Here is an 18,764-nt window from a genome sequence, read left to right on the forward strand (position 1 = left end):
CTTTGAGATATGCGAGGAGCTGGCAGCCCTCCAAAGTCTCAAAGGGACTACAACGGGAGAGGATATTTTTGACAAAGTGTGCCAAACCATGGAGGAGTTGGACCTGGACTGGTCAAAGCTGGCTAGCATCACGACTGACGGGGCTCCTAGCATGGTGGGCGAAACTCGCGGTCTAATAGGACGCATGAACCGGGAGTTGGAAAAAAGGGGTCTCACCGCCCCGCTACGAGTCCACTGCCTAATTCACCAGCAAGCACTGTGCTGCAAAGTGTTGACGTGGGATTCTGTAATGAAGGTTGTGGTGTCGTGCATAAACTTCATCAGAGCAAAGGGACTTAAACACAGGCAGTTCCAAGAATTCCTGTCTGAACTGGAGTCTGCGCACGGAGATGTGCTGTACTACACAGAGGTCCGATGGCTGAGCCGGGGCAGAGTTTTGAGGCGTTTTTACGAGCTGCTACCCGAAATTAACGCATTTCTTCATTTAAAAGACAAAACGGTCCCAGAGCTGATCGACCCAGAATGGAAATGGCACCTCGCATTTTTAACAGACGTGACAGAAATACTTAACAGCCTTAACTTGCAGCTACAAGGCGAGGGGAAACTCATTTGCGACATGTATTCACACATAAAAGCATTTGAGGTGAAATTAGCGCTGCTTTTGGAACAAGTGAAAAAGCGCAACTTCGTCCATCTCCCTGCTACCCAAAACCTGTCGACAGAGAACCCAGCGGTCCCGTTCCCAGCTGAAAAGTGCGTGGAAGCACTGGAAATGCTGAAGGCGGAGTTCGGTGTGCGATTCAGTGAACTACATGTTCATGCAAAAGAAATCCGTCTTTTTCAGAACCCCTTTGTTGCCGACATTGATGAAGCCCAGCCTTCATATCAGTTTGAGTTGGCTGAGTTACAGAACTGTGATGTTCTGAAAGACGCATTCAAGCCCAACAGTCTCATTGACTTCTATGCCGCCCTCCCAAACGACACGTACCCTAACATCAAAAAACACGCAATGAAAATGTCCACAGTTTTTGGCAGCACGTATATCTGCGAGAAAACCTTTTCACGCATGAAACTGCTGAAAACTCCGATGAGATCAAGATTGACAGATGAACATTTGCATCAGTGCTTGAGACTGGCTGTAACTAGAATGGAACCTGATATTCAACTTCTCACCAGCCAGATGCAGGCCCACAGTTCACACTGATGAACATACATAGGTAAGCTCACTTTTCTGACTTGAATGAGTCATTCTGAGCATAAACAAATATAATCATAATAAAATCTACTGGGATAAAATCCATCTTTACAACCATACTGGTAGTGAAATGTATTGTGCTGTGTAGGTGCTGTATCACTTAGTTCAGTTTCTCAACCTGCTTCCTTTGTGGTTTTCACAGGGAAGTTGATGAGAGAGAGCTGCAAACAGCGGTGTCTACAAGCCTACTGGAACCTACAAAAGGATTATAAGGAAGGAACACAAGAACTTTAAGAGACTGCTCATATGTGTCAGAGAGATTCTGCTCTGACAACTGAGCTGAACTTTTATCTGTTAAGATTGTGCATGGCACAACAGAAAGTTAATGTTCCATGGCTTTTTTTTCTATGAAGAACCCAGAGAGAGTTATTTAGTTATTATTTATTTCATAAATAGTGTTATTTATTTCCAGTTTTTTTCTGTGAAGAACTCAGAGAGGGTTATTTAGTTATTATTTATTTCATTAATAGTGTTATTATTTATTTCCTGACTTTTTTTCTGTAAAGAACCTGGAAAGGGTTATTTGGTTATGTGTGGCTTTCTGGAAAACAATAAATTTTTTAAGCACCCCTACGATCGTCACACTTTTTCTGTTACAAACTGACACCGGCCCCCCATCAGAGAAGGGAAAAGTTATGTGGCCCTCACAGGAAAAAGTTTGGGGACCCCTGATCTACATGATCAATTACTTCACCGGGGAAGAAGTTGAACTCCACTACAGCTTCCCTTGTGAGAAATATAGTTTGTCAAACTAAAGCTACTTTTAAAAAGTACATCAACAAGTTGGTCACTACATTGAAACTACTTTGTCCAACACACAACAGCCAGTTGTTGAAAGGTGACGACTAATCTGTATGACAGAAACGTCTGAAATCACTGAGAAAGATACAAACAGGTGAGGTGGAGCAAAGTGGGGAGACAGGAAGCAGTGAGGGAATAAACAGTCGGGACCTTTGAAGTTCGAGGGGTGAAATAACAGTTCAATTCCTTTTTATTAATAATTGAATAATTCATTTTTATTGTTTTGTTTAGGGGGAGAAATGTAGTGAATCATTACAGTATCTCAAACTGCTACATGGCCAAAATAGTGAAATATATATTAAAAAAAAAGAAAAACTAATTTGAATTTAGTTTAACTACCACCAAGCTACAACTAAACGTTGTTAATCTAATCGTTGAGCAACACTCTTCCCCAACACTGTAGGTTGGGAGACAGTGATTGGTCACGACCATGCAGTACGGTAGGGTTTCATATGTTGGGTAGTGAGGACCCCTGCTGGTGAACGTGTGAACTGCACTGTTATGGACCTGCGCCCTGAGGAGAGACAGGAGGCGAACAGCTGAGAGACTCACAGCGCGACGTCCTCCTTGGACACGGTGGGGGTTCTGCCCTGAGCCGGCTGAGGTGGTTCCCATTCTCTCGCCTGTTTCTGCCTCCTTGAAAGAAGAGTGACATTTTAGCCTCGTCTTACAGCCTATCTATCATCTCGATATATGACCCAAAATGAACACATTTCTACGAATAAAGCAGTCAGTTTGACACCCACCTGATTCGTGGACTCGTTAACTCGAGGGCAGGTGAGCGTTTCTGGGGATTATTTCTGTCCGGTAAGACCGGCAGCTTCTGCCGCGGTGCGGCGGCTGCACTCATCCCTGTTAGATAGGCGATATCCCAATAACCAAATAGTTGCCTTTTTAATTGAACATGTAGTCGACAGCTGAACTCACATTCACTTTTGGTTCAAGACGCTGCACTTGACTTACCCGAACTAGAGTTTGTCAGAAGTAATCAACGGAGAGATCATGGAAAAGTCCACTTGCAAAAGTCAACAGTTGGCATTCAAACTTTCTTTGATTTGTTGGATAAACCACTTTCAAAACTTTTTCTTGCTTGTTGGTGAGGTAGCGAAAGAACGCTGTCGTCATAGCAACGCTTCCAAACCGAGGGCCGCGTCCAATTCTTGATTAAAGCTTCTGTAACAGGTTCATATATGAACAGTATGAATTTCGCCAAATCACTCCCTCTTTTTATGTATTTTCTTTATCCATCTCCACCTGGTATTTATAATCATTAAAACCTCCTTGCTTCTCGAACAGGTTCACCTGGTATTTATAATCATTTAAACCAGTAACATCTGAGAGGTAAACTGCTTCAGATGTTTTTGGTGTCAATCTGTAAATATATATGAATATATATTCATTCATAATGTTAAATATAAGCATTAAATATATATTAATATATATTCATTCATAATCTGTTGGCTGTGGTGGATGACGTGCACGAGCGCAGCCTCTTTGCGCCGTTTGATGTGTGAGGCCAGTCTCGCTCGCGCGTCCATTCTAGCTTTGTAAATCTGCACTTTTATAAACTGTCGTCTCCAATTATGACGAGAATATGAATACATGTCATCTAATATGTTGAAGAAGTGTTTATTTCTTGTTGTGTTGTTGTGTTATGTATTGAATAGAGGGTCTCTTTGATTCATATGGGTCATATTGAATCATTGTATTCTGGTACAGTAGGTAGAAGTTTGGAAAGGTCTGGTGTGACCATGTCACCTGTGAGGTTTTTTATCCAGGTCATTCACTTCACAAAACATGAAGACTTATGAACACGATGACTTATGATACACAGTCAATCATTTAGTTGAACTATCAGATAACAGATTAGAAGGCGTTAAGAGTAGAAGAGTAGGATATGTGGAGCCAATATCTGTGAAATACTTCATTACAATCATGACAGTATTACATCATGACATATTGATCTGATACAAACACTGGTTCACTAACAAACAAGCCCCTCACACAGCATGCAAGGCTACATGATGGAATACATGAAAGAAACACAGAAACACAACAGAAACACGTGTTTCAAGTCCACCACCACCTCAGTTCTAGTGAGAGAAACAACTTTGAACACCAACAGGATGTCCTGGGAACCGTTTCATCAACTCTTGTCTTTATTACTTTTCCAGTTTATTACTTTTCCGTTAGTATCAGTGGGTATGTTTATAGAGCTGTGTGTGTGTTAGTATCAGTGGGTATGTTTATAGAGCTGTGTGTGTGTTAGTATCAGTGGGTATGTTTATAGAGCTGTGTGTGTGTTAGTATCAGTGGGTATGTTTATAGAGCTGTGTGTGTGTTAGTATCAGTGGGTATGTTTATAGAGCTGTGTGTGTTAGTATCAGTGGGTATGTTTATAGAGCTGTGTGTGTTAGTATCAGTGGGTATGTTTATAGAGCTGTGTGTGTTAGTATCAGTGGGTATGTTTATAGAGCTGTGTGTGTTAGTATCAGTGGGTATGTTTATAGAGCTGTGTGTGTGTTAGTATCAGTGGGTATGTTTATAGAGCTGTGTGTGTGTTAGTATCAGTGGGTATGTTTATAGAGCTGTGTGTGTTAGTATCAGTGGGTATGTTTATAGAGCTGTGTGTGTGTTAGTATCAGTGGGTATGTTTATAGAGCTGTGTGTGTTAGTATCAGTGGGTATGTTTATAGAGCTGTGTGTGTGTGTGGAGTATATTGTTCAACAGTGTGCTGGTGATGTCACATTGGAAGCAAATGCAGATTGTTATTAGATTGACGCTGGTGAAATGAACAACAGATCAAGTTGATATCATGAAACTGGATCTGAGAACTCTTGGTTCAAAGAGACCAAACCTCTACTGAAGTGGTGTGATATTCATGTGTGGAGCTGGTCTTCATTTCAGTCAAATGAGTCTCTTCTGGTTGATTCCCTCCCAGATGGAAGTGGCTCTGAAGGAAACCAGTGTGTATGGAGGAGGAGCTGAGGAGGAAGGTGAATAAAACACTCCTATAACCAAGACCTTGTTGTCACCACAACGACTATGAGAGAGTTCCCATCACTGGGTGAGACCTCCGTGGGGCAGGAGACCCAGGTTAAAATCCTGTTGGTCCTATCAGGGCTGTTTCTGAAGAATGACGTTTCATTGAGATCATTGAAGTCAACAGTTTCAAGATGAAACATATTTGACATATTTAAAGTCTGTTAATCTGCAAATCTGCCACTTCTAGCCACTGAGATAACCTAGATAACTACTGCCCAATATCCAAGCTATCTTGCCTTTCCTATTATTAGATTCCCAGTTCAACTCCCAGCTAAGAACCTTTTAATCTTCTCATTCTGTTCTAAATGTTTAGACCTGGTCAAAGCACAGTCTCAGCTGCTACGCTTGTCTTAGATGATGTGTTAAATTGCCTCGATCAGAAAAAACATGTGATCAGGCTTCATGTAGCTGGTTTGAAAATAATTTAGCAGACAGAACGCAGTGTGTATTAACTGATGGTGTTAAATCAGGTTTTCTGGATATAACAGGGTGTCCCACAAGGATCGATTCCAGGTCCGGTTCTTTTTACTAGTTACATAAACAATAATGGATTATCTGTAAATAATTGTTACCTCTATGATGATACTGAAAAATGTATCTGATTATTTATGCATATTTACATTGGGTAGTGCCAACATTGAGCGTGTCCCCACTTATAAATACCTGGGCATTTGGTTAGACAAAGAGGAGCTTGTCATAAAGCTAAGATTTAAAGTGTCTTTTATAGGAATAGATCTTTTATAGGAATAGATCTTTTATAGGAATAGATCTTTTATAGGAATAGATCTTGCCTTTCCCTGAACAGTACATTTACATTTATGGCATTTAGAAAGTGTGAGAACATAAATGACCAAACTCATTCTCAGGATTGACAAGCATGCTCTGTGCTACGCTACTACCAACCATTCTATCGACAACTGGGCCCCCCAACTGTGCCCAGGGATGTAGGAAGTATATTTCACGAGGGGGTGCTGCCTCAAATGTTGTGAAGGGGGCTGTGTCCCCCCCCCCCCTTTCTACTCAGAGAAAATTGTGCATATCACCTGTTAAACAAGCAGTTCTGGTGACTTTTGATGGGAGAATAACATAGTGGTTAGTGCGAGTGAAAAGCATGAATCCAACAGCAATCAAACCAGTCGTCTAGATGACACACATAGACTTCCACATCCTGTCATGCACTATCACAGGAACACCAGATCTATATAAATTAAAATATTCAACATTTTATTGCATCAAGTTTCTTCGAGTCACCCTGGCTTTACATTCTAAGCACAATGAAAGGTTACAGAGGCACAGATGGTCAAACATACACACACACACACACACACATATATATATATATATATACACACTGCTCAAAAAAATTAAGGGAACACTTAATCGTCACAGTGTAACACCAAGTCAGCTAAACTTCAGGGATATGAATCTGCCCATTTAGGAAGTGATTCTGCTAGTTCTGCTAGTGTCCTTGTCACTACTGGTAGCATGAGGCGGTACCTGCAGCCCACTCAGGTTGCACAGGTAGTCCAGCTCCTCCAGGACGGCACATCCATACATGCGGTCGCAAGGTTTGCTGTGTCTCCAACACAGTCTCAAGAGCATGGAGGAGATACCAGGAGACCGGCCGTTACACGAGGAGAGCTGGACAGGGTCGTAGAAGGTCATCAACACAACAGCAGCACCGGTATCTGCTCCTTTGTGCGAGAAGGAACAGGAGGAGCACTGCCAGAGCCCTACAAAATGACCTCCAGCAAGCTACTGGTGTGCATGTGTCTGACCAAACTGTCAGAAACAGACTCCATGAGGGTGGCATGAGGGCCCGACGTCCTCTAGTGGGACCTGTGCTCACTGCCCAGCTCTGTGCAGCTCGATTGGCATTTGTGAGAGAACACCAGAATTGGCAGGTCCGCCATTGGCGTCCTGTTCTCTTCACAGATGAGAGCAGGTTCACACTGAGCACATGTGACAGGCGTGAAAGTCTGGAGACGCCGTGGTGAACGTAATGCTGCCTGTAACATCATCCAGCATGACCGGTTTGGCGGTGGGTCAGTGATGGTCTGGGGGGGCATATCCTTGGAGGGTGCGCTGGTGCAGTGGGCCCTGGGTTCCTCCTAGTGCAGGACAATGCCCGGCCTCATGTGGCCAGAGTGTGTAGGCAGTTCCTGGATGAAGAAGGCATTGACACCATTGAATGGCCCTCTCGTTCCCCTGACCTAAATCCAATTGAGCACCTATGGGACGTTATGTATTGGTGCATCCGACGCCACCAAGTACCGCCACAGACTGTCCAGGAGCTCACTGATGCCCTGATCAAGGTCTGGGAGGAGATCCCCCAGGACACCATCCGCCGACTCATCAGGAGCATGCCCAGACATTGTCGGGAGTGCGTACAGGCACACAGGGGCCATACTACTGAATCACATCATGAGTTGGATCAGCCTGTGATTTGAATTTTTTACTTAGATTTTCGGTGTGATTTTGAATCCAGCCCTCAATGGGTTGATGATTTTGGTTTCCATTGACCGTTGTTACATCATTTTGTTCTCAACAAATTATACAATGTACATCAGTAAAGATTTTCAACTTGAATAATTCGTTCATCAAGATCTGATGTGTCCCTTAAGTGTTCCCTTATATATACATACATACACACACACACTGTATATCCAGGCTGAATTTGGTTATTAACCATCACTATAGTGTGCTATACTAGCTACTAAGTATACTGTAGGCATGGATTATTGTGCAACCTTTATTTATACAGGGGTGTCCCACTGAGACCTTTATTTATACAGGGGTGTCCCACTGAGACCTTTATTTATACAGGGTTAGGGTTAGAACACTGACAACAAGGTTTCTTTTTCAGGGGAGCCCTGCTTACATATTACATTAAAATGACATTACATTAGCTTACTACAATACAATAACTTACATCAAATAACAGTACATTAGCCCACATTTAAAACAATTACACACAATTAACACAATAAATACAACAAAGTATATATCTATAATCAATAATGGCACGTACACCCCTCAGATGACAGATCTGCTTTATCAAGGTCTTAAACCGAGTATGTTTTGTTTTTGTTGAGTTTACGTTGTCAAAAGGCATTTTCAATAGGGTAACAGGAAATCTGTTGATGAGGAAACAGCGATACACCGCTGCCTTATTATTCCTCGACTAAGCGAACGTGCTACTGTACTGAGAGAAAACATTTTAGCAATGATGGAATGAATCTGCCCAAAGACAATTCATTCTCAATGTACTGTAATTCCAAAGGCAGTCGGTATTGTTCTTGGCAAAATGAGGTCGATTCCAGTGTGACTGTGATGTTCTACAATTACTTTCAAATACACAAATTCATGCAATGTTCGTCGTCATTTTTTTTTTTAAAAGCCCAGATCGGACGATAGAAGCATTTCTCTTACCTCTGTAAAGCGCTGACGTCATAAGGATGAGTCTGAGCCAGCCAAGGGGCGGGAACGTGCAGGGACTCTATCAGCACGAGCGAGGCACTGAGACCGAGCATGGAAACCTAGACTTTTGTTTTTGTTTTTTTTTGCGTTGCACCCAGAAGTGCCACAACAACTGAACACTACAGGACATTCACGTCACAGGTGCAGTACATGCATTATTATTTTGCATATTCTCAAAAAAAGTTGTAACATATAGCTATACTGCAAGATCCTGAATGCAAAATGGCAATACAGGCCCAATAAAAATGTAATGATGATTCATTGATTTTAATGATGACTATGATGCATAATGAACTGTTCATTATGACAATAAAGCTATAAAGACACTGATGTTGAAAATGATGACATTGTTATGAAGTGATATAAATTATTAATTTGTAAGAGGCAGAATTTGATGGCAATCCATTACTTGGATGCCAGAGATGTCGAAGTTAAAGGACAATTAAATTGACAATTTTATTATGATTTGGCCGAAAATTTCTAATTAATAAACAATGACAGCGATGACTTGAGCTGCACAAAGTTATAATGATTACCCGTGATTGGTCGACCATATGGATTAACCGTGATTGGTCTACCATATGGATTAACCGTGATTGGTCGACCATATGGATTAACCGTGATTGGTCTACCATATGGATTAACCGTGATTGGTCGACCATATATGTGTCAAACTCAAGGCCCGCGGGTACCCCTGGTCTACCATATGGATTTACCCCCCCAAAATTGTGTGGATAAATCTTTGAGAATTTGGGCGCCAATTTCTTTCAACAGTTCAAACAAATTCTGTCTTGTTGTGCTTATAATTGTACTAATTGTACTGGTGGAGGGGGCCCAAAGTTATGTTTTTTTTTCATGTATGTATGACATTGGAATGCATTTTCTTTTTCTTAAAATATGTTTTTAGGGCATTTCTGCTTTTATTGGGATGGAGACAGTAGAGGTTGACAGGAAGGATGGGTGAGAGAGAGAGAGGAGGGATGACATGCAAGACAGGTCGAGGGTCAATCAGGTGGTGGGGAATCAAACCAGGAACCTTGCGGTTATGTGGTAAGCGCATTAGTGTGCTACGCCACTAAGCTCCCCTGGAATGCATTTTCATGGGACAAATTAAACAACTTAGCCTATTGATCTATGGCCTGGCTAGTTATAATGCCCAGGTAATTCAGCGTGCCATTTTCACTTGATGTTGATGAGCTGTGTAGCGTTATTGGCAATGTGAGTCTTTGTAGTCTTGCATCTCAAATTGTAGACACAGGCACAGGCACATTTACTGGACATCAGCCTACACATCGTTGAGTTCCCTAAAGTTAGCAGCATCGTTTCTCTCTAATGACGTGTGAATCTGCCGCTCTCCAGGTGTGTTATATTCTACAATACATTCATTTAATTACATTTTATTCTACATCCATTTGGTGGAAATGGCTTTTAGTTATACAGTACGTCAGGTCTTCAAATAAGTTCATAGCATTCATTTATTTACCTGTTGAATCAATGTTATATCTTATTCGTAACGAGGCTTTATAGAACTGCAATAAGCGAATATCACAAGATCAGACCAACAATCTTGTTAATCACCGGCCGGTGATGGAAGATATTAAGAAGGCCTTTTGGCTATTAATTAAAATTAGGATTAAATTATTTATTTTTATGAAAATAAAATTAGGTGAATCTTGGACCATGTTTTCTGTGGGATAGTAATTTACTTCGGATGATGATATCAAGTGGATATTCACTGTACATATTGTGGCTGCTTTTTATATGTATACTGCAACTTTTACCGATCCATCACAATTGATATGCTTTAGATCAAACAGTGTTCATAATTTCTGAAATCATTACCATTTCAGTGAACTTCGAAGGCTACCCATTACGTTTACTGCAGTTTATCTATGTGCGTTAGCCTTGCTACTACTATTGAAATGAATCTGGTGACATCAGTCTTCAATGTTCTTTTACAGTCATTGGGTATACCATGTGAAAACAATTTTCACCCCTCTGGAGGGGGTGTTTAAGCTTCTGGTGAAACTCTTCCCACACTGGGAGCTGTGGTACAGCCTCTCTCCTGCTGCGTGGCTCCCACAAGGCTTCTTTTAGAGGCTCACTCATGTTAACTCTCCTCTATGTGTATGCTCTGATGTTTCCTTAGGTTTTGTGCCCGACTGAAACTCTTCCCACACTGGGTGCAATGGTATGGTTTCTCTCCTGTGTGAATTTGTTGATGCCTCTTTAGGTCTCCTGCCCAATTAAAACTCCTCGTACACTGGGAGCAGTGGTATGGTTTCTCTCCTGTGTGTATTCTCTGATGTGTCCTTAGATTTTGTGCCTGATTGAAACTCTTCCCACACTGGGAGCAGAGGTATGGTTTCTCTCCTGTGTGTATTCTCTGATGTGTCTTTAGATCTCCTGCTTGATTGAAACTCTTCCCACACTGGGAGCAGTGGTATGGCCTCTCTCCTGTGTGTATTCTCTGATGTTTTTTTATAGCTCCTGCCTGCTTGAAACTCTTCCCACACTGGGAGCAGTGGTATGGTTTCTCTCCTGTGTGCATTCTCTGATGTTTCTTTAGAGCTCCTGCCTCATTGAAACTCTTCCCACAATGGGAACAGTGATGTGGCCTCTCTCCTGTGTGTATTCTTTGATGTTTCTTTAGGCCTCCTGCCTCATTGAAACTCTTCCCACACTGGGAACAGTGGTGTGGCCTCTCTCCTGTGTGTGTCCTCTGATGTGTCTTCAGGGCTCCTGCCACATTGAAACTCTTCCCACACTGGGAGCAGTGGTAGGGTTTCTCTCCTGTGTGTATTCTCTGATGTTTTGTTAGGTTCCCTGGATCACTGAAACCCTTCCCACACTGGGAACAGAGGTATGGTTTCTCTCCTGTGTGAATAAACTGATGCCTTTTCAGGGCTCCTGCCTGATTGAAACCCTTCCCACACAGTGAGCAATGGTGTGGCCTCTCTCCTGTGTAAGTCTGTGGGTTTGATTTAAGGTGAGTTGGACAAATGAAACTCTCACTGCAATCTAAACAGGGACGGGGCCTGCAGGTGTGACTTCTCAAATCCTCGGGCTCATAGAAACTACTGAAGCAGTCCATGCAGTGGTGATTCTTCCGTCTTGAGCTCCTCTGTCTGTGTTGTTTATGGTTTCCTGATGTGGTGGAGCTGGGCTCGGTGTCTGAGTCTGGGTTGGAGCTCTCTCCTGTAAGTATAGGAACAGGGTTAGAAACACTGGGCTCCAATCTGCTTCCACTAAACAGTGGTGCCAGCACAAAACCATGTGTAAAGATCATTTCCCAAAGATCATTGGTAATTTTGTGTCAACTCTCGGTACATCCGCTCTGAGCAACACAAACGAACGTTATATACAGGCGGGGCAGAGTGTGAAACAATAGGCTAAAATAAACACTCATTTCATCATACCAGGCACATTATTACATCCTTTACAAATATGTAGAAATGGCCCCAGTGTTCTCGCATTAGCCTACTAAATTCCGTAGGCTATATTCCCTAAAACATCAAATGAATGCCAATGTTCCCAGCATACAACAATCACCTCCACTCTCTGTGCCAATTACTACCTCGCAATAACAAAATCATGCAATCGTGAATGTCGTGAATTCAACTACTTTGAATAACATGGAACTAGGCACTAGGAAGTGCTTCCGTGGGTTTAGTGATGCCTGGAGAACCAGCACATCTGTGAGACCTGCAGAGTGCTATGAATGAAGACTGAGGAGAGGTTTCCCAGACACAGATTAATCCTACTCCTGGACCAGTAAACATTGGCAAAGGAGATTCTTCATTAAACATGGTCTACAGTCCAGGACTAGGTTTCAAGATAGCCTGAGTGGGTATGGAAGTAGAGGACCCCACATATGTACAGTTGTGAGGTCCGCTCAGGTTAGGATAAAGAGTGGTTTATCAATCCCACACAAGGGGAGAGACCGTCAGACTCTGCCAGTACTGACTGACTGACAGTACACTGTCAGCATTGATTATACAGCAGTGCAATGACAATGACAATGACACTCACCACTATACAACAAAGACTTACCATCCATCTCATCAATCTCCACTTCTACTTCAACCTCTTGTTTCATCATCACTTCCTCCTCAATTTCTTCTCCTCTGTCCTCTTCTTTCACCATCACTCTCTTCTCCACTTCTTCTTCTTTCACCATCACGCCATACTCCTCTCCATCTTCTTCCTCCAGCTTCACTGCCACCATCTCTGGACCCCACTGTGTGCTTTTCTGGGCTGGAGAACCACAGCCTGAACCTGGGGAGTCTGTGGTGTGTTTATGGTTTGCTGAGGTGGAGCTGGACTTGCTGTCTGCGTCTGGGTTAGAGGTCTCTCCTGTAAGATTAGGAACATATACAGGGTTAGAAACACCATGAGAACAACAATCACATTTTCCTTGTTAAAAACAGTCAGCAAAATAAGTTTGGCATAATTTTCCCAAATAAGCATCATATTTCAAATAGATGGGATAGGATAGGAGATAATCCAAAGGGAGGTTTGAATACCGCAGCTAAAGCTTGCAAAACATTTGATGTCTCACTCATTGTTAAAGAAAAGGTACAATAAAATAATGTTTATTGTAAGTATTGTGAGTTTATTCAAACAATTAAGTGATGTGTTGAACAAGGAAAATGGGGTCCAAGAAGTGCTTCCTTGGGTTAGGTGATGCTTAACCTCGTCCCCTCGCTGTTGTGCACAGTACACATAAGTCTGGAATAACAACGACTCAAACCCGGCCTTCACAGGAGTGAACTTAGGGCAGTTCAGTGTCAAACCTCATTATCGTTCAAGTATAGACCCCGGTCAACTAATATAAACATTTGTTTTTATGGTTTGGCTTCCGTAAGTTTAAGAATCACTGCCCAGTCTCTGGGTCATTTGGTTACCAAAACCCCACATGTAAGACAGGGCTCCAGACTTTTCATTTGGTGGTACCAGCACGTGATTTGGTTGCACCAAAATGTTGTCACATAATAGAAAAAATGAGCAGGCTAATCGTCTTAGAAATGAACTAGCCATTGCAGTCAGACACAACTTGTCCTGTGTGTGTGTGTGTACTAAACATTCCTAACCCTAACCCATTCCTCTAACCCTAACCCTAATACAATGGTCTTAATGTTTACACACGCAGACAGAAATGCATTACATGCTACATTGCATGTAATGCGTTTGCATTGGGGAGAATGCAGCATGCACTGACAGTATAGGCCAAGACAAGACATAGGGATATTGACTGGTTAAATTATATTATATATATTATAATATATTAATATTGACCGGAGAGAACATGTTAAATTAGGCTTTTAAACAACTATCCACACACAGAGTTAAGGATTGCCTATAGACCTACAAATTATAAGGCACCGCAGATTATGAGAAAAAAGCTAAATATATTTTCTTACTTGACATTTTGTGCTACTTTGGTGAAAGCCTCCGCTCTGTATACATGTGCATCCGAGATACAAGGACACTGTACTGCCACACAATTTTCAGGGTCTGAAATTAACACCTGCCAAGCGTTAAATGCGGATAGGCCTACATTTACCTTGTGGCGGGTAAATCTTGTAGTTCAGCAGGTGCTTGTGAATGGCAGTGCTTAACTCAGGTTTTGAAAAATAGCCCTGGTAAGATCAAGAGTGATTTATCAAACCCACACAAGTGGAGAGACCAGGACTGTCAGACTACGGAAGTACTGACTGATTTACAGCACAGGGTCAGCACTGATTATACAGCAGTGCAATGACACTCACCACTATACAACAAAGACTTACCATCCGTCTCATCAATCTCCACTTCTACTTCAACCTCTTCTTTCACCATCACACCATTCTCCTCCACATGTTCTTCCCCCAGCTTCACTGCCACCATCTCTGGACCCCACTGTGTGCTTTTCAGGGCTGGAGAACCACAGCCAGATCCGGGAGACTCTGTGGACTCTGGTTCATACATGGTTGCTGCTCCGAGGAAGAACTGCAGCTTGAAACAAGAGGCACAAACAGTGTAAACTATAAATTACAGCCAAACAGTTCACTAAAAGCATCTACACAGGGACATGTACTGCAATTTGTTTGTAATGAATAATTATGTATTAGTTTGTAGTCACTAACAGAGCTCCAACTATGTACCTATCAAATGAACTGACGACCGAGATAAAGTTCACTTGTTTAAACCTTTAACGCTTTAACAATGTTGCATATAGGCAACAATGTCTTAAATTGAAATGTGGAAGTTGTGTAAATGCTGAGTATATGCAAAATCAAAAGGTGTTAAAGACTGTAATTACACTGGATCTCTTTACCACACAGATATAACAGTGTCTATACAATAATAATTATTTAAAAATCCAGAGGGACATACATATGAGGCAATATTGCATAACTATTGATATGAGTTTTGATTTATATTTCATCTTTTCCCCAGAAATGTGTTATTTCGGGTCTCCTGGGGCAGTCCTACTTACTGCTTAATTTTCATGCAAGGAAAACTGGGTCCGGGTTTCTAAGGATTAATAAAAGAACAGGACACATATACATAGCATTTACATTTATGGCATTGAGCAGACGCTTTTATCCAAAGCGACTTACAACAAATACATTTGTTTAAGTAAGTGAATCATCTATCCATCAGTCATCATAAGATAAAGTAATCAATGCTCGGACCAGGGGCCATAGGCAGTCACAGTGCTAGAAGAAGCATCCATCTATCCATCGGTCATCATAAGATAAAGTAATCAATGCTCGGACCAGGGGCCATAGGCAGTCACAATGCTAGAAGAAGCATCCATCTATCCATCGGTCATCATAAGATAAAGTAATCAATGCTCGGACCAGGGGCCATTGGCAGTCACAGTGCTAGAAGAAGCATCCATCTATCCATCAGTCACAGCGCGAAGCACAGCAGCATCTGTCGAGCATCAGGCGCCTTTTCTGATGAACACATGCGCAGTATGTCTCTTACGTCTGTCATGTACTTGGCTTTGATTGGCTTACAGGCTTGTCTATTTAATAGGTGTAACCAATACCTTGACCTCACCCCTAGATACCCCTTAGTGATGCAGTGATGTCACTCAGGGCCGGTGGGGCGATGTTGACGCTGTTGTTGAATTAAGCATCACCCTGCCATGGTTGTTCATATCCTACTGTTAGCAAATCTAATACTTTTTTTTAAAATTTTATTTTGTTATCTTTGTTTAATGAAACATTCATGGCTGTGCTTTAGTTTATTTTCCTTGCGTATGAAAGCTCTGAAATGCGTGACATTTGCTGGTTTTCGCAGCTGGCTGGCTGGCTGAGTGTTTGTGTTTTCTATGGTAGAGGGGCCAGTGCTGTTCGGCCCCTCTCTGTCAATGAAGCTGTGTGCCCCTCCATCCACCGGCTCAAGGTTTGTTTCCAGTATCTTTCAAAATAAAAATTGCTATCACCGTTAGACATTGTGTCTCTCGTTTGTTAACTGAACACTTTCAATGTGCTGATTGTGTTCCAAGTGTAATCGAAAGTAACAATGTAACGCAATACACATTATTGTACACAGACAATAGCAGCAGTAGTTTGTCTTGCTCGTTTATACAGTTGTTATACTAGTTAGCTTAGCTCTATTAGCTTAGGTTTTCAAATTGTCAATGAGCAACACTGTTGCCAACAGTCTTGTAAGATACAAGTTTAGCTTAACAACTGGTTTGTAACACCGGACCTTGTCGCCGGCAGACCTGTTCGGGACCGAACCATCGTAGCGGGTAGGACAGCTTGCTGTGGCTCAGATCACTGTCTCTCTTTTGAACATAGCTCAGTGCTAGCTAGCTCTCTACTTCATTCATCAATCACTCCATCTAATTTAACGAAGCCACGCTGGAAAACTCCAGACATGTCACTCCGGATTGCAATTGCACTTCTTTGTTTACAATTATGGCGTTCAGCCGATCACCAAGGACAGAAAATCTCAGATGATAAAGAGTACGTGGATATTTTCAAAACTAGGATAAGTGATGCCGAAACAGATAAGGGCACTCATGTTGAATTAAGTCGCAAGCTCCGGCAAGCCAAGACCCTCCATCTCGTCGGAGCCACAATCACTCCAACTCCTACCGTCAGGTCGGCGCCTCCGTCGTTGTTGAAGCTAGCGTCGCTGTCCCAGTCTCTGTGTAATAAGTGAACATATAGAATAATCCTGGTTCAAATAACACGTGTCAAGGGTTCATTCAATCATACTATAATGAAGTAGCAGTGAGATCGCAGACAAGACAAGAGACGGCAAAATTATCAAAACATGACCCAGACTGAAAACTCATCGAAACGCGTCAGATGGAAGCGTCATCACCATGCGCCTCATCGAATATCTACTGGACGTTCAATCAATGTTGGTGGAAAACAAAGTGGTTTTCGTCTGCCTCATATGAATGTGAAGTAGTCTATTTTTGTCAACCTGTATTTGCTTTCCTTGTGTTTAAATACACTTTATTGTATGCCTGTAATGTCGTTAATAAAATGTATACAACTGCAATGTATACAAATATCATTAAAAGACAAAAACAAAATGCTAGCTGGCTAACCGTGACGGAGAACTCATTGGCAGTTTTGTCTCCCAGGAGTATTAGTGGTTGCAGGAGGCTTCCAGACGTGTCTTTGGGTCCCCATCCTTTTGGCTTTTCTATGGGTATGGCATTCGCACCATCGATTTCTAGGCCACCATTACATTGTAAAGTAAAGTACCCCATTACTCCTCTGCACATTGTGAAGGCAGCACTCGTTTTCATGTTGGCACTCTGGTTGTCAAATGTTTCGTAATTCTCTGACTACCTCAACTACTCGGTGAAATTAAGCCTAGGCTTAAAACATACATGACCAAAGATCATTTCTCATTTCCACATCAGAATACACAGTCGGTTCATCAACTAATAGGAAAACATGTATCAACACATTTTATTTATTAACTGACAGCCTTAGTAATCAGTGAGGGCGCCTCCCTGTCTTCCTGAGGCAGGTGGTTGTCAACAAGGGTGAAACAGAAACGAACATAGCAAAGATAAATAAAACACAGATATAATAAGGAGTGTTTTTATTGCATGCTTTGTTTAATCATCGTCACACTTGTTTTCTGAATTGCACTCTGGCGTGTAGCACCTCACTGGCACCAACAAATACATATTCTACATCTACAACTGAAATGTCTTTTATTGGAGGTATATCTTCAGATAAACAGTCTGCTCGTACACATAGCAGAGGTCTTGTCATTACTCTGGGTGATACACATGGGGCCCATAATCTGCAGGCATTATTGTCCAACCACTGTAGCAGAGCCATTGACACACAACAAATAGGTAGAAACACTCAGATGCACATACTGTATCTACGGAAACACAGTGACATGTATAATAATCATAATCATAATCATAATAATAACATGACCAATCTTTCTGTTACTGTCATCATCAGTTATTGAACAGCCACTTGACATCATCAATATCCTCCTCATTAGTGAGGAATGCATGTGATGAAATCATACAAACGGTAACCTGCATGTCGTGCTTCCTTCAACACTTACATTATTGACCCTAGTGAGAGAACGGTAACCCTGTTGACCCTAGTGAGAGAACGGTAACCCTGTTGACCCTAGTGAGAGAACGGTAACCCTGTTGACCCTAGTGAGATAACGGTAACCCTGTTGACCCTAGTGAGATAACGGTAACCCTGTTGACCCTAGTGAGAGAACGGTAACCCTGTTGACCCTAGTGAGATAACAGTAACCCTGTTGACCCTAGTGAGAGAACGGTAACCCTGTTGACCCTAGTGAGATAACGGTAACCCTGTTGACCCTAGTGAGAGAACGGTAACCCTGTTGACCCTAGTGAGAGAACGGTAACCCTGTTGACCCTAGTGAGATAACGGTAACCCTGTTGACCCTAGTGAGAGAACGGTAACCCTGTTGACCCTAGTGAGATAACGGTAACCCTGTTGACCCTAGTGAGAGAACGGTAACCCTGTTGAACTGTCTTTACTGTATGAACCTTCTAGGACAGCTGGAGAAGGCTGACAGCTGGCCTGGGAGACGTGACATCTGGCCCATGGTGAGCGGTTAAGTTGCTGTTGTTGTTGTTGTTGTTGTGTGTGTGTGTCTGCATATGGGAGCTCGGAGCATGGGACATCACATCTAGAATGTATTTTAGAA

The 18,764-nt window shown here is 42.2% G+C and overlaps 2 protein-coding genes across 2 annotated transcripts; one reads left to right on the forward strand and one right to left on the reverse strand.

Moving 5' to 3' along the window:
* Nucleotides 1-1,819, forward strand: LOC310803679 (general transcription factor II-I repeat domain-containing protein 2-like). Its single transcript, XM_083668532.1, has 2 exons — nucleotides 1-1,217; nucleotides 1,398-1,819. Exon 1 carries the CDS (start codon nucleotides 89-91, stop codon nucleotides 1,202-1,204), a length of 1,116 nt encoding a protein of 371 aa, XP_083524658.1. The 5' UTR covers nucleotides 1-88; the 3' UTR covers nucleotides 1,205-1,217; nucleotides 1,398-1,819.
* A 7,676-nt stretch (nucleotides 1,820-9,495) lies between these two features.
* LOC310811572 (uncharacterized protein) lies at nucleotides 9,496-18,662 on the reverse strand (the record flags this gene model as incomplete). Its single annotated transcript, XM_083679773.1, has 5 exons — nucleotides 9,496-11,780; nucleotides 12,636-12,938; nucleotides 14,375-14,579; nucleotides 16,685-16,736; nucleotides 18,595-18,662. The coding sequence occupies 5 exons, from the start codon at nucleotides 18,660-18,662 to the stop codon at nucleotides 10,693-10,695; spliced, it is 1,716 nt and encodes a 571-aa protein (XP_083535899.1). The 3' UTR covers nucleotides 9,496-10,692.
* Nucleotides 18,663-18,764: the final 102 nt, after the last annotated feature.

Source organism: Argentina silus, assembly GCF_951799395.1.
Source record: "Argentina silus genome assembly, chromosome: 1".
NCBI lineage: Eukaryota > Metazoa > Chordata > Actinopteri > Argentiniformes > Argentinidae > Argentina > Argentina silus.